At 48.1% G+C, this 27,718-nt stretch overlaps 1 protein-coding gene across 1 annotated transcript; it reads left to right on the forward strand.

Annotated features, from left to right (window-relative positions):
• The first annotated feature begins 75 nt into the window (after window positions 1-75).
• NSDHL (NAD(P) dependent 3-beta-hydroxysteroid dehydrogenase NSDHL) lies at window positions 76-27,444 on the forward strand. The gene is made up of 8 exons (XM_079911104.1): window positions 76-301; window positions 6,448-6,562; window positions 10,140-10,298; window positions 16,976-17,122; window positions 21,488-21,616; window positions 23,905-24,047; window positions 25,251-25,353; window positions 26,066-27,444. Exons 1-8 carry the CDS (start codon window positions 252-254, stop codon window positions 26,396-26,398), a joined length of 1,179 nt encoding a protein of 392 aa, XP_079767230.1. The 5' UTR covers window positions 76-251; the 3' UTR covers window positions 26,399-27,444.
• Window positions 27,445-27,718: the final 274 nt, after the last annotated feature.

Here is a 27,718-nt window from a genome sequence, read left to right on the forward strand (position 1 = left end):
GCGGACCGCTCGCTGCCGCTCCCCATTGGCACAGGGCTGGAGTGGGTGGGGCTAATCTGAAGAACTCCCGGCGCAGGGCCGGGGGCTGTGCGCTCGCGGCCTGGCCTCATTGGGCAGGATCACGCCGCGAGCGCCGACTGGCTGAGCCAGCACCGAACAGAGCCAATTCCCTTGGTGGAAGAGCCTCGGCAGATTCTCGGCTCACGCGGGCGGGGAGAAAAGGGTGGCTGCAGGCCGCTGGAGCGCTGAGGATGAAGGCTGCGGACGCGCTGGGGACAGCCAGGGGGCCGCCTACGGACGGGTAAGGGTTGCGACCTCGCCCTTGTGTCGGCGACAGGACTGGAAGGGTTGGGTGGGGCGATCCGGCTCGGGGACTCTCTGGTCCGGCCTGAGATTGAGTTAGGGTCAGAGAGGCCAGAGAAGAGCGTCACCTTTCGTGTTGGAGCAGACACTGTACTCACTGGGCAACTGAGACCCGGAGAAGGGAAGGGACGTGCCAAGCCTTGTCGCAGAGGTTCGGACGTCTGGGAGTTAGCGGCCAAATGCAGCTGAGGCTCTTTCTTTGAGCGTGTCCCTTCAAGAGCACCCCCTGCCTCTCAAGTAGGTTCCAAGACAGGATCACTGTAGTTCTCGCCTGGCTTAAAGCAGCCCAGGGAAGTGAGCTGGAGGCCTGGGAGCGGACTTGGAAGGGAGTGAAGCAGATATGAGCGTGAGAGGGAGCAGGTCATCAAAATATATTCTTTTTGGCACCCAAACACTCCAGGTGGATAGCGAGGGGCATTGCAGGCGGAGACACCTCCTAAGCAAAGTCACAGGAGTTTTGCAAGTGTGAGACCTGCCTGGAGAATTACAACGGGACGTGTGCTCTCAGCCCTTACCTGCTTCCCCTCTGGGCAGGGGACAGAGCATAAGTTTCTCAGGCTGAGAAAGCCTGAGGTTTACTGACATTGATTAAACGACAGTGTTCACCGACCTTCTGCCCTTTACCCTCTTCCTCTTTGAGCATAAACCAGGTCCAAAACCTTGCAGTCATATTTGACTCTTTTCGTGCCCCCTTCCCATTAACCAGCCTCCAAGTTCTATCCATTTTCCCCCTTAAATGCCGTTTCTTTTCTCTTTCCCACCTCTGCTGCTCGCTCCTCTCCCACTTCAGGCCTTCAGCAGCAGCCTCCCTATGAGTACAAGCCAGACAGCCAGCCCCTCTGTTTGACTCACGCCTCCAGGGCCTTAGAACTTGGCTTAGGGATCTCCTCCCCGCCTGGGTTTACCCTCATCGGAAGTCAAAGGCACTTCTGCAATGTTATGCTAAGCCTGACTCCCACCCCAGATGCTGGACTCCCTGAATGTCTGTGCTGTGCAAGGTTCTGTTTGGCAATGGCCTTGTGAATGAGGGAATGTATGAGTGAGTGAGCTGACACCAGGGTGCTTTTTCACAACTTTTTGACAAGTTACAGCTCCCCTTTTACCCCTGGGGCTTCTTTCAGCCCTACAGCAACTCTGAAGTCTGTGGGAAGGATCGCTGCTCTACAGATGAGGCCTCTTACACCAGCCGCAGCAGCACAGTTCAACCCATACTCTCCATTCCAGGGTCCTTGCTGGCCCTCCAGGGGCTCACAGCCTGGCGGGCCAGGACAGATGTGGCGGGGAGAAAGCCTAAAGCTGTGTGCTATGTTAGAATGAGAACAGAAACCTGTTCTGAGGAAGCTGCTAACCTTGCCCGGGGAGGAGGAGGAGGTTTCGCAGAGGGGACAGCTGAGCAGAGCAGCTCACCATGGAGAGGACAGGGAGAATATTCCAGGTGGAGGGAACAGCATAAGCTAAAGCTCTCAGGCTGGCTTTGTCAGTGGCCACCACAAATTCAAAATCAGGGCCTTTCTGTGTCCTAAAAGTCAGTAGACCAGCAGAGAGATGAATGACTGACAGAAGCACAGAGACACCTCAGATCCATGAAAGGACAAGACTGAGCTGATTGAGACTTCTGGGGAAGTGGTGGGAAGCCTTGGATGTTGTTGGCGTCGTTCTCCCACAGACTAGGGTATCGAGCTCGCGGTGGCCCCAGTTTAGCTTCCTGCACTGAGTCTGTGGACAGCAGCAGGCCAGGCCCCAACTACCCCAACACACCCCTCTGAGCTGCTCTGGATTTCCGCTTCACAAAGAGCCTGGTCTCCCACGTTCGCAAAGGAAGGAACACTTGTCTCTATCTGGTTCGAAATGGACAGACTATCCCGTCCTTTTGTCCCCAGGACTCACTAGCTGGAGACTCTCCCCAGCAGGAAGGCGGCGATGGGCTCACTCCCTTCTCTCGGTATCTAATCCTATCAGTGACCTTCCCCCCTCTTGCCCAGAAGTGGAGCCGGGCGCTTGGGTTTCCCTAATAGAAGATGGTTCTCTTCCTAGATTCTTTTTAGCCTAAGGCCTTGTCCCAGTGTGTATAGAGGAACAAGGGCATACGTACTGGTTTTAATTCAGACACCTATCATTTTAAAGGAAGAAGACTTGAGGCTTCTGATGTGTGAACCTTAGAACGTTGCTCTTTGGGGTCTTATTTTCTCACTTACAGCTGTTCGTGTGCGTGCATGTGTGGTACAATAGACAGAACTGAAAATTTACCATTTTAACCATTTTGAGTGTACAGTTCAGTGGCATTAAGTGCGTTCACACTGTCGTGCAACCATCACCACCATCCGTCTCCAGAACTCTTTTCATCTCGTAGAACTGAAACTCTATATGTACTAAGCATCACTTCCCGATTCTCCCACTTCTCCCAGCCCCTGGCACCCTCCCTTCTACTTTCTGTGTCTATGAATTTGACTACTCTAGGGACCTCATGTAAGTAGAATCATATAGTATTTGTCCTTTTGTGTCTGGCTTCTTTCACTTAGTATAATGTCTCCAAGGTTCTTATTTCACTTAGCTTACGTTCATCCATGTTGTAGCATGTGTCAGAATGTCCCTTCTTTTCATTTTTATTTTATTGTTGTAAGAACACTTAAGATGAGATCCACCATATTAATAAATGTTTGAATGTACAATAGGTACAACACACCTCTAGAGCTTACTCATCTTGCTTAACTGAAACTTTCTGCCCGTTGATCAGTAACTCCCCCTTTCCCCCTCCCCCAGTCCCTGGCAACCACCGTTCCACTCTTTGATTCTGTGAGTTTGATTACTTTAGGTCCCTCATATAAGTGGAATCATGCAGTATTTGTCCTTCTGTGACTGGCTTATTTCACTTAGCATAATGTTCTCAAAGTTCATCCATGTCTCATATAGTGGAATCTCCTTTTTTAAGGCTTAATAGTATTCCGTTGTGTGTATATACCACATTTTTTTTATCTATTCATCCATCAATGAACACTTAGGTTGTTTGCATGTTGGCTGTTGTGAATAGTGCTGCAATGAGCTTAGGAGTACCCATGTCTCTTCAAGATTCTGGCTTCAACTCTTTTGAATATATACCCAGAATTGGAATTGCTGGATCATATGGTGGTTTGGTGGTTCTATTTGAATTTTTAAGGAACCTCCATACTGTTTTCTACAGTAGCTGTATCGTTTTTCCATTCCCGCCAACGGTATACAAAGTTTCCAGTTTCTCCACATCCTTGCCAACACTTATCTTTTGACTTTTTGATAACAGCCATCCTGACAGGGGTGAAGTGGTATCTCATTGAAGTTTTGTTTTACATTTCCCTGATGATTAATGACATTGAGCATTTTTTCATGTACCTGTTGGCCATCTGTATGTCTTCTCTGGAGAGATGTCTATTCAAGTCCTAAGCTCATTTTCTAATCAGGTTATTAGTTTGGGTTGGATTTTTTTTTCTTTTCTTTTTTAGCTATTGATTTGAAGTTCCTAATACAGTCTGGAGATTAACTCCTTATTAGATACAAGTTTTGCAGATATTTTCTCCCATTCCATAGTTGCCAGAATTTCCTTCGTTTTTAAGGCTGAATAATATTCCATTTTATCTGTTTATCCATCAACGGACACTTGACTTGCTTCCACCTTTTGGCTGCGGTTCATAGTGCTGCCATGAACATGCGTGTACAAATATCTGTTCAAATCCCTGCTTTCAGTTTTTTGGAGTATGTACCCAGACGTGGAATTGCTTGATCCTACGGTCATTCTATGTTTAATATTTTTAGGAACCACCATACTGTTTCCCACAGCAGCTGCGCCATTTTACGTTCCCACCAACAGTGAACAAGGGTTCCAGTTTCTTTACATCCTTGTCAACACTTGTTATTTTCTGTTTTCTGGGTTTTTTTGATAATAGCCATCCTAACAGGTATGAGGTGATTGCCCACTGTGGTTTTGATTTGCATTTCCCTGACGATTAGGGAGGTTGAGCATACTTGCATGTGCTCATTGGTCATCTGTAAAGTATATCTTTTTTAGAGAAATGTCTGTTAAATCACAACTCTTCTTGGTGTTCATTTGGACGTGAACATATATCACATGGGGGATTTAGGTTGCAGGGGAGGGGGGCTGCCAGTGGGATCTGATTCATTCCCTAGGCTAGACCTGGGTACCCAGCCTCTACAGACCACTAAAGTATCAGCAAAATTCTTATCTGGCTTAAAGTATTTACAAACTTTAAAATAATTTGTATATAATTTGAGACAAATTAGATTTGATTTTGTTTTTGTTTTTAAAGAGGCTGGTTTGCTGAGAATTGTATATGCATTACTTGAAAGTTATGTTATGGATCCAGGCTCCCTCCGCAAGCCCTAGGGGAGGATCCTTCCTGCCTCTGCCAGCTTCTGAGGGTTCCAGGTGTCCCTGGGCTTGTGACCACAGCACTCCAAATGCTGTCTGCCCTCTCATTTCCTCATGCTTCCCTGAGTATCAGGAGAGATTGAGTAAGAAACCAGCAGTGGGTATTGGTGAGTGTAACACCACCAGAAAAATAACAAACCCATTTGCCCCCAGTGAAGCTCCTGCATCTTAGATGCGGGTGTCTGTGTGTACGCGGTTGAAAGCAGAAAGCATGGGTGCGTACACACACCATGTATTCATGAGTCCAGTGGACGTGTGAGGGCCAAGATGTAGTGGTGAGCAAGACAGACAGGACCTCTAGGCACACTGTTTGCTAGGCCTTGGTGCAAGTGCCCAGATCCTTGTTCCCTGGCAGATGCACATTGAACCAAATGGACAAAATGTTCGCCAGCCACATCTGTTTAGGGAGAACAGATGACAGGGCCATCTGCCGACACAAAGAGGATTATGGTGTACAAGGCAGACGGGATAGGCCTAGAGCTACAGGTGAACTTCGCTTATTCGTTGGCGTGCTTTCTAAAAAGTTCTGTGAAAAATGAAGTTTTGAAATATATTTCCTAATAACTTCCATTGTGGTCGCAGAAATATGTGTCCCCAAAATGGCTCCATCAGACATTGAGGATCCTAACATCCATTTCCAGGCCACAAAATCAGCTCCTACAGGGACACGTGACAGAGAGAGAGTGTGTGTGTGTGTGTGTGTGTGTGTGTGTGTGTGTGTGTGTGTGTGTGTGATTGGGCTGCCTGCCTGCCACCTCCTCACTGAAGAGTATTCTCTGAATCTAGCCTTTTGCAAGCAGTTAGACTTTCTTTGTCATGGATTTTGCCACCCGCCGGTGTTAGGGGATCTGTGACTTAGGTAGATTGACCACTGCCAAGAAAGCAGATCAAGACCTAATGCACTGTAACCCCAAAGTGAACGGCTTCTCTTTGTTTGCGGTTCAGTGGTTTGGTCTTGTTGTGGGACTTTATCACCTGACATGCTTTGCTACTGTCTCCTGGTTATGAACTGCTGGGTCCCCACCACACTCTGGCCACTTCCCGAGGGTTTCCGGTGGCCCCAGACACTCTGAGTTCTATATGTGGTCAGGGTGGCTTTAATTCCACCAACAAGGAGAGCTCTGTCTCTTCTTACTCTTCCTCCTCACAGCATCCCATGCCCTGGCACCATGGGGATGAGCACTGAGTCTGCTTTATCGAGCTGCAGCAAAGAGACATGGCTTAAGCAGATTGATACACTTTCCGACAGTGCCAGGACTGCAACCTGGGCCTCCCCGGGTCTGTGCGTTTTCCCACCGCGCTGCCACAGTCTACTAGTCTACTGATCGACTCGAGAGAAATAGACAATAATTGAAGTGCTGTGGGAAAAGCTGTGATGTTAGACATATTCTTTTCATTGTAACTGATGGATGAGATTATTTAACTGGCTTCCTGTTCTGCCTGGAGCCAAATATACAGTGAGTTATGGGCCCAGTCAGGCCCTTCTCTGAGGGCAGCCTGCATCACAGGAATGTTCGCTGAGTGCTTCATCCAGCAGCTGAAGCTGTGGTTGAGCTCTTTGTGAAAACTCCATGTGTGCGTGTGCGGGGGGGCATCCACACAGAACACTAATAACTAAAAGATGGTTCAGTTTATATAACATGTCTGTCTCTAAATATGTCTTTAAGGACCGAAAAGTTGACTGCAGACAGGGCCAAATTTGCAGCTGAAATGGAACAAGCAGCTGGTGAGCCAGTGCGAGACCAGGGCACATGGACACATTTGACAGAAGACATTCCAAAAGTGAGTACGAAAAGGGTTAACCAAAACCAGGTAAGGGGAAAGTCGAACACATACATACCAACAAGACATTGATACATAGCTATGGGTTAAAAATCGTATTTGGTTCATTTATTAAATCAATCAATGTTGAGTATTGTTTCTTTATAGAAGATATATATCTTTATTTAAGGCACCAGTTACTTACTGCTGTGTAACAAACTCTGTCAGAATGTAGTGGTTTAAAACAACACCCATTTCTTTGTTCACGATTCTACAGGTTGGGCTCGGCCCAGCAGGGGGCAGGGGTTCCTTGGTGGGTCTCCCCTGGGCTTGCTGTCACAGCCGCTATCATGGGGACCCTGAGGTGTATGTTCCAGGCAGCCTCACACACATGGCAGTAACTGCTGGCTGTCAGCTGGGTGCCTCGGTTTGCCTTCACGTGGCCTCCAGCAGGTTAGACTGTGCTTCTGGGTAGAATGGCAGAAGCCTTTCCAGGGCCAACAAGGGCGGTAGCAAGGCCTCCTAAAGTCTAGCGTCGCAAGTGTCAGAAGGGACTTGAAGAAATTGTCAGGCCTCTTGGAGATTTTTCCACAAAGATCTGCAAAGAGTGGGTTGGATTCACTTTTGCTGAACGAACACTTCAGAAATGAAATCACACCAAGGTAAAAAATGTGTTTATATCAAATGTTAGTAAATTAGGGATTCCCAGGAGGTTGCCAGAGGTCAGCAGATCGCCCTGGTTTTACTGTACAGCTCGGAGTAAGGTCTTCTCTCTGCCTCTGTGGTTGAGCGTAAATCTGAGATTCCAGCGCTCAGACAAACCACCAGAGCTCCTTGCCGTCTGTAGCTCATTATTTGTGTGAACCAGGACTTTACTCAGCAACCAGAAACAATCCGGATTCGGATGGTTGTTCGTTCTCATTGATTGACTTTATAGGGAGTAAAAGTTACACAAAGTACTACAATAGAAAGAACACTTTCACCCTAACTTATATATACATTCTGTGTAAGACTTCTCTGAGAAAATGGCCCACGGCTAAAGACAAGGGAAAACAGAAAAGGATGGAATAAACCCAGTGACCTGGAGCATTCTCTTTTCTCAAGATCATATTGCAATGAAATAGTATGTCTAGATGGCTTTCTTTCCTATTCTTTTTTTTTTTTTGCGGTACGCGGGCCTCTCACTGTTGTGGCCTCTCCCGTTGCGGAGCACAGGCTCCGGACGCGCAGGCTCAGCGGCCATGGCTCACGGGCCCAGCCGCTCCGCGGCACGTGGGATCTTCCCGGACCGGGGCACGAACCCGTGTCCCCTGCCTCGGCAGGCGGACTCTCAACCACTGCGCCACCAGGGAAGCCCCTCTTTCCTTTTCCTATTCTTAAAACTGTCTCCAAGATGTCAATTTTATAACTCCCGGCAGTACCCCATTCTTGAGTCTCGCTACCTGTTTCCAGCCTGGAGTCTCATTCTTACTTGTTAGTGCATATTCCTTCTGTCTGCTGGGCCCACTTGCCCCGTGCCATCTTTCATGGCCATGAAAAGTTAAGTGGTTATTTCACATGATCTCCTGTAACCAAATACCATGGTTCCATCCCACATCTGACTTCTCTGGGGTAAATGCCAGCTCTGTTCTCATCATTACAAAACTCTCTGTGGCACAGCTGCTGACCCACGCTTCCCAGGCAATATTGGTGCAACATTTCAATATAATAAAAAAATCCACGTCACTGTCAAAGAGAGGAGTACGGATTGCTCACATTTAAAATCGTGAAACGAGATTGCACTAGACATAGTAGCAAGGTTATTTGATTTGTTTTTAATTAGACCATATCAGCCTTTTGAAACAACTGTAACTAGAGATTGCAGATAATATAAACAAGAGACTCTGAAATCCTTTGGGATGCCCTTAGACATGTCTAGTTCAGACCCTCTTTGGGCTCAGGCAGATTTTTACTAAACCAAGAAAAAATAGCTTGGGAAGCAAGGATGCTCAGAGTTATTCTAAAAAACTGCATTTGCCTGTGCAGCTGACTTGGGGGGAACGGGAGGATAAGGGGTTGCCGAAAGGGGGATCGAGTGGGATTTGTGTAATTTCATTTGCCTATGCCCTGGGGGTATGTTAGAAATTTTAGTAAAGGTACAAATAATGTAGCGTGCTGTGATTACATGTACATGGCAGTAACCGAAGCATAGACGAGAATCTGGTGCGGGGGGGGGGCACAGTGAGGCTGACTCTGTCAGGAGATTACGAATGCCTGAACAAATGATGCTAACGCTACAGAGCCGTCTACAGAGGGCCTGGTGGACTCCACTAACAATACCACTCCAGATGGGACGACAGGTTGAGAGGGGCAGAGCCGTAGAAGAGGCTCTGGCACCCTGCAGTCTCCTGCATGTCTCAGTTATACAGGCATTTAGGGCATACATAGCAGGTTGGTTGGTTGGTTTTTTAATCAGGAGCAGAATTTCTTTACGATCTCTACTTCATCCCCAACTTTGATTTACTGTACATGAGCTCAGGGAAGAATGGGGGTTTGTCATCTTAAGGAAGCCCAGATATGGTTTTACAAAGACCCCAGGGAGGAGGGATATACCAGGGCCTCCATCTGGGCCCCTTGTAGCCAGCTTCATCAGCATACACCAGCTACAGTTTTGCATCGACTCCCTGGAGTCAGAATATTCAAGTGCCTGCATGTGGTGCACTGTCCTTCCTTTATCCCCAATTACCAGAGTTGGACTTTAGCCAAGAGTGCATGTGTTGCAGAAACTGAAATGTAAACACCATAGCTCTCCCCTAATTTTTCAACAACTTCCTCAGAGCTCAGAGAAGGGGAAGCAAAGCCCTGGGCCTGGCTGATGAACAGCTCACCCATCCTCCCTGCAACCCCACCAGGAGATCCCATCAGACAAAAGCACAGTCTTACATGGATGTGCTAAGGCGAGAAGGGGTTAGGTGACGAGTCCTAAGCCACACAGCCAGCCCTATAGTGGTTGGGGAGCAAAGGGGGCTGACTTTGCCCTGTAAGTAGAAGTAAGAAGACTCTGTAAGAAGTAAGAAGACTCTGCTTTCTCCTTTCTGATATTTTAAGTGCACACTGTCAATTGAGTGGGTGGCACGTTTTGATTTGTTCTGTTTTTCCATTCATGTGTGTGGTTGGTCGGTTGGTTGGTTTGCTTTTTGCCTTAGAAGTGCCCATGGATCAGCTATTGGGAACAAGAAGGTGTCACTTTTTTTTTTTTTTTTTTGCCACACTGTGCAGCTTGTGAGATCTTAGATCCCCGACCAGGGATTGAACCTGGGCCGCGGCAGTGAAAGCACCGAGTCATAAGCACTGGACCGCCAGGGAACTCCCCTCAGGTCATCCAGTCTCACCAAAGTCGGCCTCAGTATCATTTGCTATCCCGCCTCTCCTGATCCCAGGAGAGAAGGTTGGCATTGGTGATAGGACACCAGAATTATATGAAGCTTCCAACTTGGCTCAAGAACAGTTTCAAACTAAGAGATGGACCTGCCATCGCAGTGGCTCATGGTCTGTGAGTCCAGACTCTTAATAGTTCTCAGCACACCCGTACCCCACTGCCATCCCTCCCTTTCTGCAGGCCATGAAATGCACAGTGATCGGAGGCTCTGGGTTCCTGGGGCAGCACATGGTGGAGCAGCTGCTGGCAAGAGGCTACGCTGTCAACGTATTTGACATTCGGCAAGGGTTCGACGATCCCCGCGTGCAGTTCTTCCTGGGCGACCTCTGCAGCCAACAGGTAACAGACCACCCAGCCTTGCCGATTGCCCCAGGCCCCTGAAGGGAGACTACCAGACTTACGCTGCTCAGAGGCCAGCCAAGTTGTTGTTTCTAAAACAAAAGTTTTTTTGAAAAATTGTGAAGTTATAGGAAAGAATTTAACACACACCCACATTGTTACTAGTGAGAATGAGTAACTGTCATCTCTGTCACTACTACTCCACTCTGCCCTGGTAGTTCGAAGGCAAGTGTGGCCAATACATAAATGAGTGGGTGTAGCTGAGTAGCAATAAAACTTTATTTACAAAAAGTTGTCCGCAGGCCATAGTGTGCCGACTGTGGCCCCAGAGTGTATATCCAAAAGTGCAATTGCTGGAGTTTTTTTTTTTAATTGAGATATAATTCACATTCCAGAAATTTCACATTTCTAAAGTGTACAATTCAGTGGTTGTTCGTCTGTTCACAAAGTGATGCGTCCCTCACCGCTATGTAATTCCAGAACATTGTCACCACCCAAAAAGGAAACCCCAGGCCTGCTAGCAGTCATTCCCCGTTTCCTGTCCTCCCCACCGCCGCCAGCCCTTGGCAACCATACATCTCCCATCTCTATTCTGGACACTTCACATAAGTGGAATCATAATATTTGTCGTTTTGTGACTGACTTCTTTCCCTTAATGTTTTCAGGATTTAGCCGAGTTATAAGGGTGTTAATATTTTGAATTTTAAGATGTTGCCAAATTGCTCAGCAAGGCTGCTTTGTCACTTAAGCTCACAGCAGCCGTGTGGTAGGATCCCCATTGCTCATGTCCTTGCCAGCACTTGGTATTCTTAGACGTTTTGGTATTGCCCTTCTGGAGAGTGTGAAGTGCTACCTCAGTGACGCTTAGTGTCACATGTGCCCCCTGCACGGGTGGCTAGGCGCCACGCCTTTTCCTGACCCTCCTCTGTGAAATGCGTGTCGCTGACCTTCGCTCATTAGTCTTTGGCTTTACCTTGTTCTTCCTAGGGATGTGTAATTCCTTTCTATTTGAGACAGTCCTTCGCATGTTGTATGTATCACAGTGGCTTCCTTCAGCCTGTCACTGGGCTCTTCTTCTCGGCTTTGGCATCGTTGGCTATAGTTCGTTTATTTGTTTGTTTTGGATTTTAAGGCCATGGCTTCCCCTGCAGCCCTGTCAAATTCCAGGCTGTCTTCCTTACCCAACCCTCCCCACCTGTGGGCCTGGAGATGGGGTAGAAGTCTTCCTTGTTCATCATCACTGCTTCTCTCACCCTGACTCGAGCTCCCTCCAGCTTTGAAGGTAATACCAGCAGGCTGTACATACCCTCGTACCCTTCCTTGTGGCCACGATCCACAGCCACCCTCTCCCTTTCCCAGGTGACCCCATCTCATTTCTCAGTGGTTTTAGCTCCTGGCCAAGGTCAACCTCATCGTAATTGTTGGCAAGTTCAGTATTCACACCTATGATCCTGCCAGTACCCTCGCCTTGGCCGCCACTCCCATTGTCATTCCCTAGACCCGGACCTCGGTCGTCCCCAGTAAGTGTGTCCTCTCCGTGATCTCACTTACAGGTGTTGCACTGTGAGCCCCAGCTCCTATCTTTCCAGTTCACAGCCTCTAAGACCTCCACTCTACCAGGTCTGTGACCCACCCAGGCATCTGGCCGTTTCCCACTATCCCGCACCCCATTCAGAGCCTCCCTGCTGTCAAGTCTATGGCTGACTTCCTCCTGCATGATTCTCAGCCCTCATTGTATGTATCAGTCAGAGTTGTCCAGAGAAATAACCAGGGAGACATGGATCGTGGGGGCTGGCAAGTCTGAACTTTGCAGGACAGGCCGGCAGGCTGCAAGCCCAGGCAGTCCTGAGGCAGGTTTTCTTCTTCCCGAAACCGCAGCTTTTACTCTTAGGCCTTTCGACTGATTGAATGAAGCCCACCCAGATTATCAAGGACAGTCTCCTTTGATTTCAAGTCAACTGATTGTAGATGTTAACCACAGCTACAGAATATCTCCAGAGCAGCCCCTGGACTAGTGTCTGCTGGAAAAATGGACACATAAACCTCCCCATCGTGTTGTACTTCCTGGGTTAAACCCCAGCCCTGGTTAAATCCAGTTCTACCTCCGTGGGGTGTCTATGCAGCCAGACGGGGCTGGAGAAGAAAACACAAGCTTGTTGCCTCTTTCTTCACGGTCGTGCTCTTCAAGCGACCCATGTACCTTCCGGCACCATATCCACAGACCTACACGCTTCACGTGCTTAGCCCTGGAAATGGCCCAGGCACCAGCTAGAGCCCGTGTCTTCTTCCCTGCTTGGTGATTCCTCTAGGGATTCTCCACCCTCTCTCCTTGATCAGCAAGTTGTCCTACCAGATCGCAGCCCTCAGCACAGCGTCACCATCTTAAGGAAACAGAACGCCCTGATGCGGCTTTAGCTACTGTGCCACTTTCCCCTTGTGGCAATTTGTTCTCAGCACCTCTGACTGCTTCCCTCCATTGTCTCATAGCAGCACTCCAGCTAGGTCTTCACCTAACAGCCACTGATACAGCCACCAGGGACCTGGAAGCGACCAGATCTGGTGGCCACACCGTGCTTCTCATCTGCCCGGACCCTTCCGCGGCACCTGATAGTTTCTTCACTCACCACCCGCTCACTTCTCCTCCTGCCTCACCAATTGCCCCTCCTCAGTCTCCTTATCTCTGTAATGTCTAAACTTGGCAGGATCCAGGGCTTACTCCTTAGATCTCTTTTCTCCAAGCACACTTAGTGTCCTGGTGAATCCACTCCGGCTCACAGATTAAATAGTCTAGAAGCTACTAAGCTCCAAGCTTGAGATCTCCAGCCTCGTGTCTGTCCAGCTGCCTGCTGGCTATCTCTCTTTGTGCTGTATCTAAATTCAGCTCCTGGCTCCCTGCTACAAGCCGGCCCCCTCCCCCAGCACAGCCAACCTGCTGCTAGTAAAGTCCTCACCATCTTGATAAATGCCCACTCTGTCTTTCGGATTGCTTTGGCCAGAAACTTTAGATTTATCCTTGATTCCTTTCTCTTCCGTACCCTCGATCCCATCCATCACCAAATCTTGTTGACTCCACTCTCAAAGTAGATCTCCGATCCATCAGCTCCTCACCCCTTCCATTACCACCCTGGTCCAAGCCACCACCCTTTTAATGCATAAATCAGACTTCAGGGCTCCTCTGTTCAGAAGCCTCCAGGAGTGTCCAGTCCTATTTATAGCAAACATACAGACCTGAATAATCACCCACAAGGCCCTGCGTGATCCGACCTCACCCGCTCCCACACTCCCCCTCATTGCTCCTGTCCAGGTGCACTGGCCTCCTTACTGCTTCTCAAACTCACCAACTGAGTTCTTGCCTCAGGACCTTTGCACTCGCTGCTCCTTCTGTCAGGAGTGCTCTTTGTGAACTACAGAGCTTGTTCGGGAAATTCCTGTAAGTCTTTGAGCACCTTATGCTAAGCATCCAGCCCCTCTGGATCTCCCTTACTCCGCTTTGTTTCTGTGTAACACTTGGCACTAGCTGATATACTCTGTGTAAACTTAGGTATCTGTGCCCCCCACCCAGAGAATGGACCCTCCGTGATGGCAGGGATATGGTCTCATTTGATCACTGACGTGTCCCCTCAAAGGAGACAGGCTCCTTAGCAAACTTCAGCTCCCCTCCAAACCGCTCCCCCCACAACTCCCACGCCATCGTTGCCAGTATTTCGCTTCCAGATTTTCTTCACCCTGAAGACGGGGAAGGACGAGGGAGGGATCGACTGAAGTCTCCACCCATCAGCACCTCTCCTATCCCATGTCTCTCTCCCAGGTTCCTTCCTCTTCCTGCTGAAGCATTTCCTGTAGCATCCCCCCAGCGCATATCTGTGCACAGTAAACTCGCTGAGTCCTTTCATGCCCGAAACTGTCTCTGTTTGTCTAGTTTGGCTGCAGGTGGAGTTCTCGTTTCACAATTTTCCCCCCATCGCTCAATCTCAGCATCGTTCCTCTGTAGGTCAGCTGCGTTTTCCTCATGACTTTTAGGATTTTCTTTTTTGTCCTTTATGGTCTGTAGAGAGTATCTCTAGGTCTGAATTTTAGTTTTCTTTTTGAATCCCACTCAGCACCTAGTGGGCCTCATTTTGAGAAAATTCTTCAAATATTGACTCTCCCCGCATTCTTTCTGGAAGCCTTACTGGACATACAGTAAAGTCTTTCGTTATATTCCACACGTCTCTTAGTCTCTCCTCCATGTGTTCTTTCTCCTTCTGTCTTTATAATATTTTATAGATTCTCTCTATTCCATATACACTCACAGCCAGGCCTGTTTCATCTGTATTCCCTCCCCACCCTCAGATTATTTTAAAGCCAAACCTAGACATCTTGTCTTTTTTTTTTTGTAAATATTTCAGTTATTTGTTACTAAAAGATAAGAATCCTTTGAAAAAACACAACTCCATGACCACACCTAAAACATATTGACAATTGCTTAATTTCTAACCAGTGTTGAGATATCTCTGAATGTCTCACAATGTTTTTGTATAGTTGTCTTTCCAAATAAGGAAGCAAAAAGGTTGAGGAATATTGCAGTCAACTGAAGGGGCAGGACGGGACTGAAATGTTTAAGTCTCTCTTCATTTAGAAGTTCCCTTTCGCATTTTAAAGCTTTAGATTGTTCATTGAATGATGGACGTTTATCATAAACCATGGTCTGGATCTTGCAGATTTCATCCCCGTGGTGTTGTTGAACATGTCCGTGTAGGTTATATTAAATACATTAAAATTATTTTCACCTGTTTCTTTTTACTTTTTTATGTTTTTTTATTTTTTTACTTCTATTTATTTAATTTTTTTGGCCGTGCCACACAGCTCGCGGGATCCTAGTTCCCCGAACAGGGATTGAACCCAGGCCTCCCCGCCGCCCCGCAGCGGAAGCGCAGAGTCGCAACCACTGGACCGCCAGGGAATTCCCACTTTTTCCTTTTTTAATGTGGCTACTACAAAGTGTGAAGTCATATCTATGCTTTGTATTATATTTCTAGTGGAGTAAAGACTGCATCTGGTTCTGGTTTGGTTTTTTTCCGTTGGGGCATCATGGATTGATACCCAACAGCCATAAGCACACCTGGTGCTCAGATTTTGCTTTCTACACACCACCGCCCATAATAGGAACCCGGGCTTCTTGGGAAAATAGCCTATGCAGGACTCTGGGGCAGGGTAGGTAGCACAAGGTGAGCCTGGAATATTTTCTTAGGACAAAATTAAGGACGTACTCAAAAACTAATGAGAATATGTCAAAAAGACACAGGAACCAATTTGAAGAGCCTCCACTGGCCAAATCTGGGACATTTTGAGCCTCACCAAATATAATAGTAGTGGATTACACAGAGGGAAAGGTACCTTTTTGATGGCCAGAATCGGGCAGCCATCCCGCTAAGCAAATGATTGGATCAACATCACCAACAATGGGACAGACTGGGTGATGCCCTGAGAAGGTCATAATGTCACTGGTGTGATGTTCTTGCCAAAAGTATTAAATCTAAAAGACTAATCCAAATTGAGGGGGCATTATTGGGACAGTTGGGGAAGCTTGGATAGAGACTAATGATTGCGTAGGAGTATCCTATCTGTTACATTTCTTGCATACGATGAATGTTTTGTGGTTATTTAGGGGATGTCTTTGTTCTTAGGAGGTGCCTGGTGAAGACTTGAGAGGCTAAGTGGCATGATGTCTACAGCTTACTCTCAAATGGTTTCAAGGAAAAACATCATGTCTACATAGAGAAAATTGTGGCAAAATGCTAATAATCGGTGGATCTAGGCACATAATTCATGGTTGTCTTTCTTTTGGTGATGTTAGTATCTATTGATCATTCCTAGATCTTATTACTCAGTTAAGGTTTCACAAAATGGTGACATGCTATTATTCTCTCTTTATTTCTTAGCTCAAATCTTTGTACCTTGTGCAGATTAAATGCTTGACTCTTTCCCTTTATTTGCCACTTTGCAAAAGGAATTCTTACTCACACTGGGGATCAAATTGTCCCTTCCTTTTTGGCCAGTGGGAGCGTCTTCAAGTTGGCTCTCGAGTCCTTTTAACAGGAATTATTTTCTGGTGCGACAAGGTGTTCCTGGCTCATCTTGTCTGTTTCCTGCCCCAGATCTGCAATCAGCCGTCGATCTCAGGAGCTCTGCTTCCCTGTAGCAATAAATTAAACGTACATGCTTTTGTCTCAGGTTACTGTTTTATGTCTAGTTTCACGGAAAGGAATGCTGCTGTGTATTGGGTATTTACACTGTCTTTTCATATGATTCATAATGTGTATCTATGGGCTCATCTTCCCCAGGAGCTTTAACTGCAGGTGCCCTGAATTGTACCCCACCCACCCACCACCCATGAGGCGCAAAGGCAAAGATGCTGCCTTTCTCTGGATCCCACAGGCTTCTCATGCCCCAAACCAGTTTTTATTTGGGCCCAGGTAATGGGGAGGGGGGTGGTTAAAGGGACAATATGGTTTCTGTGCCGTGTACTTACGTGTTGTTTGACTCTTTTACAGTGAGAATGTATTTCTGTGTTGATTGTAGAATTATTAAAGGGCAAGACACCTACATGCCCCAGATTGGAGAGTGGTAATGTGAGGAGGATGTTTACTTGTCTAAAGCAGGAGGGATTTTTTTTTTGTCTTTGTTTGCTTCTCCAGGATCTGTACCCAGCTCTGAAAGGTGTAAGCACAGTTTTCCACTGCGCATCGCCCCCACCATCCAGTAACAACAAGGAACTCTTTTACAGAGTGAATTACGTTGGCACCAAGAATGTCATTGAAACTTGCAAAGAGGCTGGGGTTCAGGTAAGGGGAAAGCTGGAACGAGTGCTGTCGGGAGCGTGTGATGGCCCTTTCCAAGTGTGTGGGGACCAGGGCTCTTGTTCTCTTCCTGTGCCTCGCCAGGCTTGCTTCCTAAAGTGTTGTGAAGAGCCTAGAAATTCAGCCCTAGGACCTGCTGAGCATCTGAACAGACCATCTGAGGACCCTAAGCTTTATTAGTCTTGGTTAAAGAGCTACACAATTTAGAAATTGCTTGTATTTTTTTTATTGTGGCTTAAATATACATATATATATAATGTAAATATATATAAAACATAAAATTTACCATTTTAACCATTTTTCAGTGTACAGCTCACTGGCATTAAGCACATTCACATTGCTGTGCAAGCACCGCCATCGTCCGTCTCCAGCTGAAATCTGTGCCAATTAAACACAACTCTCTCCTCCCCTCGCCCCTGGCGCCCGCCATTCTGCTTCCTGTCACTGTGAATTTGACTCTAGGGGCCTCATAGAAGTGGCATCAAACAACATGTGGCCGTTCGTGTCTGACTTACTTTACTTAGTGTAACATCTGCAGGGTTCGTCTGTGCTGTAGCAGGTGTCAGAACACCAGAGCTGTTTCCAGGTTTTGACACGGGGAGGGGGAAGGGTAAACTGGGACGAAGCGAGAGAGTGGCATGGACATATATACATATATATATATACACATATATACTCTACCAAACGTGAAATAGATAGCCGGTGGGAAGCAGCCACATAGCGCAGGGAGCTCAGCTCGGTGCTTTGTGACCACCTAGAGGGGTGGGATAGGGAGCGTGGTAGGGAGGGAGACGCAAGAGGGAAGAGATATGGGGACATATGTATAACTGATTCACTTTGTTATAAAGCAGAAACCAACACACCATTGTAAAGCAATTATACTCCAATAAAAACGTTAAAAAATAAAAGTTTGTAGGGGACTTCCCTGGCAGTCCAGTGGTTAAGACTCTGTGTATCCACTGCAGGGGTGTGGGTTCAATCCCTGGTTGGGAACTAAGATCCCGCATTCTGTGCAGCGTGGCCAAAAGAAAAGAAGGAAAACCTAAAACTTTGTAAAAATAATATCATGTTGAATATATCTTCCTGCAACTTGCTTTTTTTTTTTTTTGCAGTACGCAGGCCTCTCACTGTTGTGGCCTCTCCCGTTGCGGAGCACAGGCTCCGGACGCGCAGGCTCAGCGGCCATGGCTCACGGGCCCAGCCGCTCCGCGGCATGTGGGATCTTCCTGGACCGGGACACGAACCCGTGTCCCCTGCATCGGCAGGCGGACTCTCAACCACTGCGCCTCCAGGGAAGCCCAGCAGACAGATTCTTAACAACTGTGCCACCAGGGAAGCCCCCAACTTGCTTTTTTTCCCCAACATTATGTTTTTGAGATTTCTCCGTCTTGATATACATAGCTCTGGTATATGCACTGAAGTGGCAGGATTGCTCAGTGGGTAACAGTGCAGGAAGTGTTTTTTTTAATGTAGTATTTAGGGAATGTCTCTCAATAGAGCAATCAAAAGATTGGTTACTGTGCTTTTCTTTTCAGAGATTTAAAGTGTTACTTCCCACATTTAAATCCTTAATCCACCAGGAATTTATGTCCGTATATGTTCTGAAGTAGACAGAGGATGTTTTGGTGCTCAGCAGCATGTGTTATACGATCCATCCTTTCTCCGCTGTTCAGCGCCCTATGCAGCCCATCTGTGCGGGCCTGTTCCCGGCTCTCAAACTCTCTCGGCCCCTGTGCCCTGCCTTAGGATGAACCTCAGTATCTAGTGTAGGACAAGTCACTCCCCCAACCATGTTCTTCAGAACTTGCTTGTCTACCCTCAGAATGGGAGAAAATATTTGCAAATGAAGCAACTGACAAAGGATTCATCTCCAAAATTTACAAGCAGCTCATGCAGCTCAATGTCAAAAAAACAAACAACCCAATCCAAAAATGGGCAGAAGACCTAAACAGACATTTCTCCAAAGAAGATACACAGATTGCCAACAAACACAGGAAAGGATGCTCAACATCATTAATCATTAGAGAAATGCAAATCAAAACTACAGTGAGATTTCACCTCACACCAGGCAGAATGGCCATCATCAAAAAATCTAGAAACAATAAATGCTGGAGAGGGTGTGGAGAAAAGGGAACACTCTTGCACTGCTGGTGGGAATGTAAATTGATACAACCACTATGGAGAACAGTATGGAGGTTCCTTAAAACACTAAAAATAGAACTACCATATGACCCAGGAATCCCACTACTGGGCATATACCCTGAGAAAACCATAATTCAAAAAGAGTCATGGGGCTTCCCTGGTGGCACAGTGGTTGAGAATCCGCCTGCCAATGCAGGGGACATGGGTTCGAGCCCTGGTTCTGGGAAGATCCCACATGCCACGGAGCACCTAAGCCCGTGTGCCGCAACTACTGAGTCTGCATGCTGCAACTACTGAAACCTGCGCGCCTAGAGCCTGTGCTCCACAACAGGAGAAGCCACTGCAGAGAAGCCTGCGCACCACAGTGAAGAGTAGCCCCTGCTCGCCGCAACTAGAGAAAGCCCGCACACAGCAACGAAGACCCAATACAGCCAAAAATAAATAAATAAAATGAAAAAAAAAAGAGTCATGTACCACAATGTTCATAGCAGCTCTATTTACAATAGCCAGGACATGGAAGCAACCTAAGTGTCCGTTGACAGATGAATGGATAAAGAAGATGTGGCACATATGTACAATGGAATATTACTCAGCCATAAAAAGAAAGGAAATTGAGTTATTTGTAGTGAGGTGGATGGACCTAGAGTCTGTCATACAGAGTGAATTAAGTCAGAAAGAGAAAGACAAATACCGTATGCTAACACATATATATGGAATTTTTTAAAAAAATGGTTGTGAAGAACCTAGGGGTGGGACAGGAATAAAGACGCAGACGTAGAGAATGGACTTGAGGACATGGGGAGGAGGAAGGGTGAGCTGGGACAAAGTGAGAGAGTGGCATGGACATATATACACTACCAAACGTAAAACAGATAGCTAGTGGGAAGCAGTCACATAGCACAGGGAGATCAGCTCGGTGCTTTGTGACCACCTAGAGGGTTGGGACAGGGAGGGTGGGAGGGAGGGAGATGCACAAGGGAGGAGGTATGGGGACATATGTATATGTATAGCTGATTCACTTTGTTATAAAGCAGAAACTAACACACCATTGTAAAGCAATTATACCCCAATAAAGATGTTTAAAAATTGAAAATATTTTATAAAATTTTAAAAAAAAGAATATGTGTATTCTTAGCCCTTTGCTCGTATACATTTTAGAACCAGCTTGTCAAGTTCCTTGATAAAGCCTGTTGGAAATGTTACTGTAATTGCCTCAAACCTAAAGGTAATTTGGGAGAGAATTGATATCTTTCAAATATTGAGTCTCCGTATCCATAAATATATACATGTCTATTTATCTCTCTCTTTAATGTCTTTCAATAGAGCTTTATACTTCATAAAGGTTTTGTACATCTTTTGTTAAATTTATTCCATGTACCTTGCTTTTAGTGGTTGAAATATCTTTCACATTACATTTTCAACTGCTACTGCGTAGGGGCACAGTTAATTTTTGTATACCGATTTTGTACTCAGCAACTTTGCTGAACTCTAATATTTTCTGTATATTCGTAGTGCTTTGTATGTAGACATTTGCAACACCTGTAAGTGGCAATAGTTTTGTTTCTTCTTTTCAAATCATTATACTTTGTTGTTTCCCTTATCCTACCATGCTGGCTAGAACTTCCAGGACCTTGTTGAATAAAAGTGATAAAGATGTGATTCGAGCTAATGGTGTTCAGTTTAGGATGGGCTGCCCTTAACCAGATAGCTGGAAGCTACGAACCCTCGTAAGAAAGCAACTTCCTTTCAAATAGCATTTCGCCAGTGGACATGCGCACGTGCCCATTCGTGTGTGCTGACGTGCCAAGGTTGGGATCAGAATCACCAGGGTCTTTTGCAGACAGGCATCTCCCTCGAAGTTTGTGGGCTATCCTTCCCCCATGGAGAATCGCTCCCATAGTGAGATACCATGAATAATGGAAGTCTGTTCTATCCCTTGGTTGTGATAAGAGGGGGGGAAATGTGAAATTCACTGTTTTAGAGCGTGATACCATAATGTGTCTCAAACCCCCATACCTGCAAAAGATGGTGATCTTTGCATTATTTTAAGAAGGCCTGAAAAGGGAAGGCGTCACAGTAAGGAATCTGTATGGGGCGAGGGTTGTGAGCACGTGCCATTTGATTCTCTTTCCTACCTGACCATCGTGGTGTTTAAACAGCGATCGTTCCTGACTCATTTGTTTTAAATCTTCTGTTCTCCTCTGCCAGAAACTCATTTTAACCAGCAGTGCCAGTGTCATCTTTGAGGGTGTCGACATCAAAAATGGAACCGAAGACCTCCCTTATGCCAGGAAACCCATTGACTACTACACGGAGACGAAGATCTTACAGGAGAGAGTACGTACCTGAGAACTGGTTGAGTGAGTGACAAACGAGGTCCATGAACGTCTACAGAATTTAGATTCTTAAGAAGAATGTTTATGAACATAGGAAGTTAGTATTCTGATGCCTAATATGTAAATTGGGCAGTAAAACCTGTGGATGGAATTCAATTTCAAGGATAATAACAGAAAAAATAATAACATAATAGCTTAATGTGGCCAGACGCTACTCTGTATTTTACGAGGAGCTGCCTCATTTAAACTTCGCAATGACCCCATAAGGCAGGTACTGTTACCGTCACCAGGTTACAGAGGAGGACAGTTGGTGCAGAGAGATTCGGAAGCTTCCTGAGGTCGCGCAGCTCTAGAGCCTGCACTCAACATGTATACCATGCAAGTTTACTCAACTGCTCCAGCAATCAGACAATTTATGACGACCCAAAGTGGGAGGCAGAACTCAGGCTAAACACTCAAGTGTGTTTTGATTTGAACACACCTTCCTAGTGGCACTCTTGCACCTCTGTCCTTTTTTTTTTTTGAAATTAAACAATGGAAGGCTCTTACTTTATTTTAAGGAAAAGTACTTTTCCACTTGGCAAGCCAGCTTCACCAGGGAGCACCTGGTTGTAGCAGCAGTCTGGGCCAAGTAGCAGAGACTGTGACAGTAGCCAGCTCCGGGACTAACGTCCAGGAGAATATTACCCTGAGGACACCCGATACTGTAGGCCATAGATGCTCATCGGCCACAGGCAGCTCACCTTAGCCAGGCAGCTGTGAGTTTGCCTCTCCCAGCTGTTGGCAGCGGGCCACGCCTACTGAGGTTTTCTTTCGCAGCCGGTATGTATGGAACCAGAGCTTAACGCCAGATTGGCCAGAGTCCCCCTGCGTGGCCTGAGTGTCAGCCGCCTCCCATCTGTTTGCTATTACTCCAACCCAGAAAGTCCCCAAAGACCTCATCTGCCGGGAGACCCAAGGGCTTCCCGGTGCAGCGCATGGAGGCCTAGCTTTTGCAAGCTCCAGTCCTGGGTCTGCCCGCCTGCTCCTTGGAGCACAGAGAGCCTCACGTAGCTCCCACCTGCTCAGACTTGACCCGAGGAGCGCTAAAGCTTCCACTGGGCCCCGTGCACCCTCCGCCAGCGCTCCTGGGTCTCCCGCCCCCTGGGCTCAGGTGCTGCAAGTGGCAGCTGTGGTTCAGACCATCGTCGTGTCACTTGCACTGACTCTTGGGTGCTCTGCTGGAAATGAGCTCAGCCTGTAAACGCCTCTGGCAGTAACTGTGCTGGAGCCTCCAGTTGGCGGCAGCTGTCAAGCTGCTGCCGGCTTTCAAACGTGCTGACAGATAATAGATGGAGTGTGGTGTTATCTAGGACTCCCAGAGCTTTCTCCTCTTTAGTAACAGAGATGAGCCTCGGCTAGAGGGCATTTGAAGGCTTATTTAGTCATTTCCTCTGCCCCTGTGGGGACCAGGGCCTGGTGGGGGGAGGGGAGAGGCAGCTCCACCTTTGGGTAACTCCGATCATTGTGAACACAGTCAACAAGTGGCTTAAGCTCACTGGACCGAAACGTGAATGAGGATTTTGCCACCACGGAGTAGAAATCCTAGGTGAGGTGGGCCATCTCGTTTCAGCAGCACACAGCCTTGGCAGTAGTACCATCGTGGTCCCCATTTTTAACAACCACCTATCTGATCCTTTGGGAAGTTTTGTTCCCTTTGAGACAAAACTTGTTTCTCTGTACTTGAAGCCCTTAAGTTCTAGCTTGTACATTAAGCCACACAGAACATGGCTCTGAGGATTCACCCGACATGTTGGTCCATCTGTTTAGCTACTGAGTTGCTGCCCTGTTTCTCCCAGACCTTCTCCCTTCTCAGCCCCTTCTTCCAGCCCAGTTGGCTTCATCAGAGTCCCTTCCTAGGAGGTGGTACTCAGTTCTGAGCACAACAGCCCAGGACTGGTGGAAACATACATGGAGCTCAAGTCAGGAGCCGGTTTGGTGGCAGCAGCCTTACTCATTAACTGGATCTCTCAGATATTTTCCACAAACTGCTGCATTCATGCATTTTAGTGTTTAAACCCCAACCCAGGCCTTTCTGTTAGATTCTACTGGTTTCGACCCAGCTGTCTCCTGTGTTTTCAGATTTGGGTGTTGGAGTGGGGAAAGGGATACAGAAGTAGTCCCGAATTGTAAGTGTCACTGACGTGAGTCTGTAGCCCGGGGCGGTGGGCGGCATCCATGCCCCTGTGCAAGGTCCTGTCCCCTGGGGAGCATGTCTGCAGCCCACATGGTCCCTCTGCTCTCCCGCAGGCGGTACTGGGTGCCAACGATCCTGGCCAGAACTTCATAACCACAGCCATCCGCCCTCATGGCATCTTTGGCCCAAGGGACCCCCAGTTGGTCCCCATTCTCATCGAGGCGGCCAGGAAAGGCAAGATGAAGTTCATGATCGGGTAAGTTGCTGCTCTCCTCCCCGCACCCCCCGCCCTGGACACAGTCGGCTCTTGCCTTACGTGGCCTTCTCTGCTGCCCGCTGCTCATTTCCTGGGGCTGCCACAACAAATGAGGCTTCGAACGACAGAAATGGATTCACTCCCAGTGATGGAGGCCAGGACTCCAAAATCCAGGTGTGGGCAGGGTTGGCCCCACTGGAGGCTCTGAGGGAGAGTCTGTTCCAGGCCTCTCTCCCAGTCTCAGGTGGCTGCCAGCAGCCCTTGGCGTCCCTGGGCTTGTAGACCCGTCACTTCAGTCTCTGCCTACATCTTCATGTGACGTTCTTTCCTCTGTGTGTCTGTACCCGAACGTCCCTCCTCTTATAAGGACACCAGTCATTGGGTTTAAGGCCCACCCTACACCAGTGTGACATTGTCTAAAGTAATTACATATTCAAAGACCTTATCTCCAGATAAGGCCAGAGTCACGAGTTCCAGGGAGACGCGGATTGTGGCAGGACACTCTTGTGCCCCATGAACCCTCTCAGGTAGGCTGCGAAAACAGGCTCAGAGGGGAAACAATTGGCCCAGGGTTAAGGGCCAAGCCCTCCGCTCTCCTTGCATCTAGGAAGGCGGGGGTAGGTGTTCACATTCCTCCTCTGGGCAAGTGCAAGTGGGAGGGCTGCTGCAGGTGATGAGACTGGGACTGTGTCCCCAGTATACCTTTCCTTCCCCCCTCCTCCCTCCCTCCCTTCCTCCCTTCCTCCCTTCCTTTCTTCCTTCTCTTTTCTCCCTTTCTTTCCCCATTTATCCCTGTGCCTTGCCACTTTGCCTCCCTGCCTTTCACTTGGCTTTCCTGCTGTGGGATTTGAAAGAGACAGTAGAAAACTCTGAGGCCAGAGAAAGGCATTAGCCCAGAGTGCCCTGGAGGGAGTTCAGAGCTGCTGCCCTAGTTAGAGCCCAGAGCCGACAATACCAGTGTTGGCCACACTGGGACGGGGCAGGCGGGGCATGGGACTTGCAGATTCATTGGTGGGCCCTTAAATATCCCACTGGCCCTGAGGGCCTAGGAGCCCTGGCCTCCTGCCCATCTTCAACTGTTATGGATGCCCAGGTGTGCCAGGGGCTGGCATTGCCAAGGCGGGTCCTGGCCCTGGGTCCACGTGCAGGGGCTCTACCAGGTTCTCCCCCGGCGCAGGGAACCCATTCCTTGTGCACATGCAGGAACGGGGAGAACTTGGTGGACTTCACCTTCGTGGAAAACGTGGTCCACGGACACATCCTGGCTGCAGAGCACCTCTCCAGAGACACAGCCTTGGGTGGGAAGGTAAGGCACCTGCTTCTTCCTGCTTCTACCTGCTCGGCAGCAGCTGGCCCACCATTTCCTGCCCCTGTGTGTCCGCCTGCCTTCACAATTCTCCTCCCAGTGATTGGACCCACTGGCAAGTGGCTTCTGTGACCCTGCATCCTGGCAAAGCTGCTCTAGGATCCCACTGGGCCACGGTTGAGCCCCTCTGGTGGGGTGAGGTCAGCTCTCACGCAGAGATGAGAGAGCGCACGCGGGCTCCTTTCACTCCCACTCCTAGGGCCCCCGTCTTCTTTGTTTCTCACTCCGACCTTTGGAATCCCCCGTATTTGGGCTCATTTTTTTCTCCATTTTCCCCCTCCCGTAACTCTCAGTGTGGCGGCACGTTTCAGAAATGTCATATGGCCCGTTCGTTGCATCTGAAGATAAGATGATTTACTGCAGTTACCGTGATTAACACAATTAGTAAATTAACAAACGTACCTTCCCAAGTGCAATCTAAGCTTCCCTTGAAGTCCTGTCATCGCCTGAAAGCTGCCTGCAGCCTGCGGCCTGTGTAGGCTTAATAACCGCCTCACTTTCGAGCTGCCTTGCAAAGGAACTGGGGCGGGCAGGCAGGGAGTGGCCACTGGTTTCTCAAAATATTGGTCCTGGCTGAGCTCCAAGCTCCAAGCATGGCCTGCCGCCCCATCCTGCTGGAGAGCAGTTCCTAACTTCTCCTTCCCCCCTGCAGGCTTTTCACATCACCAACGATGAGCCCATCCCTTTCTGGACTTTCCTGTCCCGCATCCTGACAGGCCTCAATTACGAGGCCCCCAAGTACCACATCCCCTACTGGGTGGCCTACTACCTGGCCCTCCTGCTGTCCCTCCTGGTGACGGTAATCAGTCCCATAGCCCAGCTTCAGCCCACTTTCACGCCCATGCGGGTCGCGCTGGCTGGCACGTTCCATTACTACAGCTGTGAGAAAGCCAAAAAGGTCATGGGCTACCGGCCGCTGGTCAGCATGGATGACGCCGTGGACAGGACGGTGCGGAGCTTTCGCCACCTGCGGAAGGTCGAGTGAGGCGGCCTGGAGCCCGGGCCCTTCCACGCACTCCCCAGCCGATAACTCTCTCCTTGCAGTGCGTTTCTTCTGAGCTTAGGTCTCCTCCGGCTGGTTCTGTGAGAGCACACCCACCCTTCTGTGACTCCGAGGGTGGCGAAATCAGCAGACGTTTCTTCTTCGTAGGACTGGATTTAGATTTCTTAAAATAGGGCAGCTTCCTGGTTTTCTGTTTTGTATTCTCTCCCTCTCCCCCACCCGCTTCCTCCTGGGTCCCTTATCATTCCAGTGGCCTTGTAAACAGTCAAAGAAGCCTAGGGAAGAAACAAGCCATTTGCTGATCGAGGAGGGGGTCCTAGACTTATTTCCATGCAGACTGTTCAAGGAGCCACAGATGACAGATACCCTAGAGAAAAGCAGAAGTTCTAAACACATGGTGAGGCTTCAAGTGTACGTTTTAAATAGACACAGAGTTTAGAGCAAAAACTTTTAAAAAGCTTGAATAACCGTAAACCCCCCAAATCCCTGGGGAGAAGAGCTACCAGTTGCTCATCTCCTTGCATGCTCCCAAGTTCTCTCTCAGGTGCAGCTGGTGTGCCTGCCTGCAGTATTTTTTCATACAGCATTCTTTGATGGGCACCTTTCTCTTTATCCACAGAGCCCTGTGCCCTTTTAATGGCAAGGTGGTGGTCTGCCCGAGTGGCATGCCGTTTGAAGCTGTTTAGCACCTCTCCTAACATGGGACATTGGGCAGGTTGACAGTAAGCCGTGGAAAAGGTCAGAGAGAAGAGTACCCCCTTTATCTGCTTGGAGTTTGGGCAGAAACAGCACGAGATGATGCCGAAAGGGCTACTTCCCTGCGGCTCACGCCCATAGAACCCTTCAGGCCAGTTCCTGACAGTCATCGCACATATAGTGATTCAGCATTCTTTATTTTCTGGTGCTCTGCTTACAGAATCTGGTTTCTTCTCAGACTCATTGAAATGTAACCTTAAAGACTTCTGTTTGCTTCTCTGCCTTTGTGCAAGGGTTGGGAGACAGCTGGGGAGACTGGAATAAAGTGAAGGTATTGTACATGCTGTGCAGTTTGTGTGATTTGAACTTGACCCCCACCTGGGGGGAAACAGCTACTGGGGTGGGGGGACACAAACAGAAATAAAACAGGGTTTTTGCCCCTAAGGCAGTTAGAACAGAGGAGTTAAGATACGTTCACAAGCCCCTATAATAGCAGGTAGGAAATGATAGACACACTTGAGACGAGGTGGTGTAAGTTCAGAGGAAGGATACGTGGCTTCCAGCAAAGGCCTTGAAGGATGGCTAAAGAGTAAGGAGGTGCAGGCC

The sequence above is a fragment of the Stenella coeruleoalba genome, assembly GCF_951394435.1.
Source record: "Stenella coeruleoalba genome assembly, chromosome: X".
Taxonomy (NCBI): domain Eukaryota; kingdom Metazoa; phylum Chordata; class Mammalia; order Artiodactyla; family Delphinidae; genus Stenella; species Stenella coeruleoalba.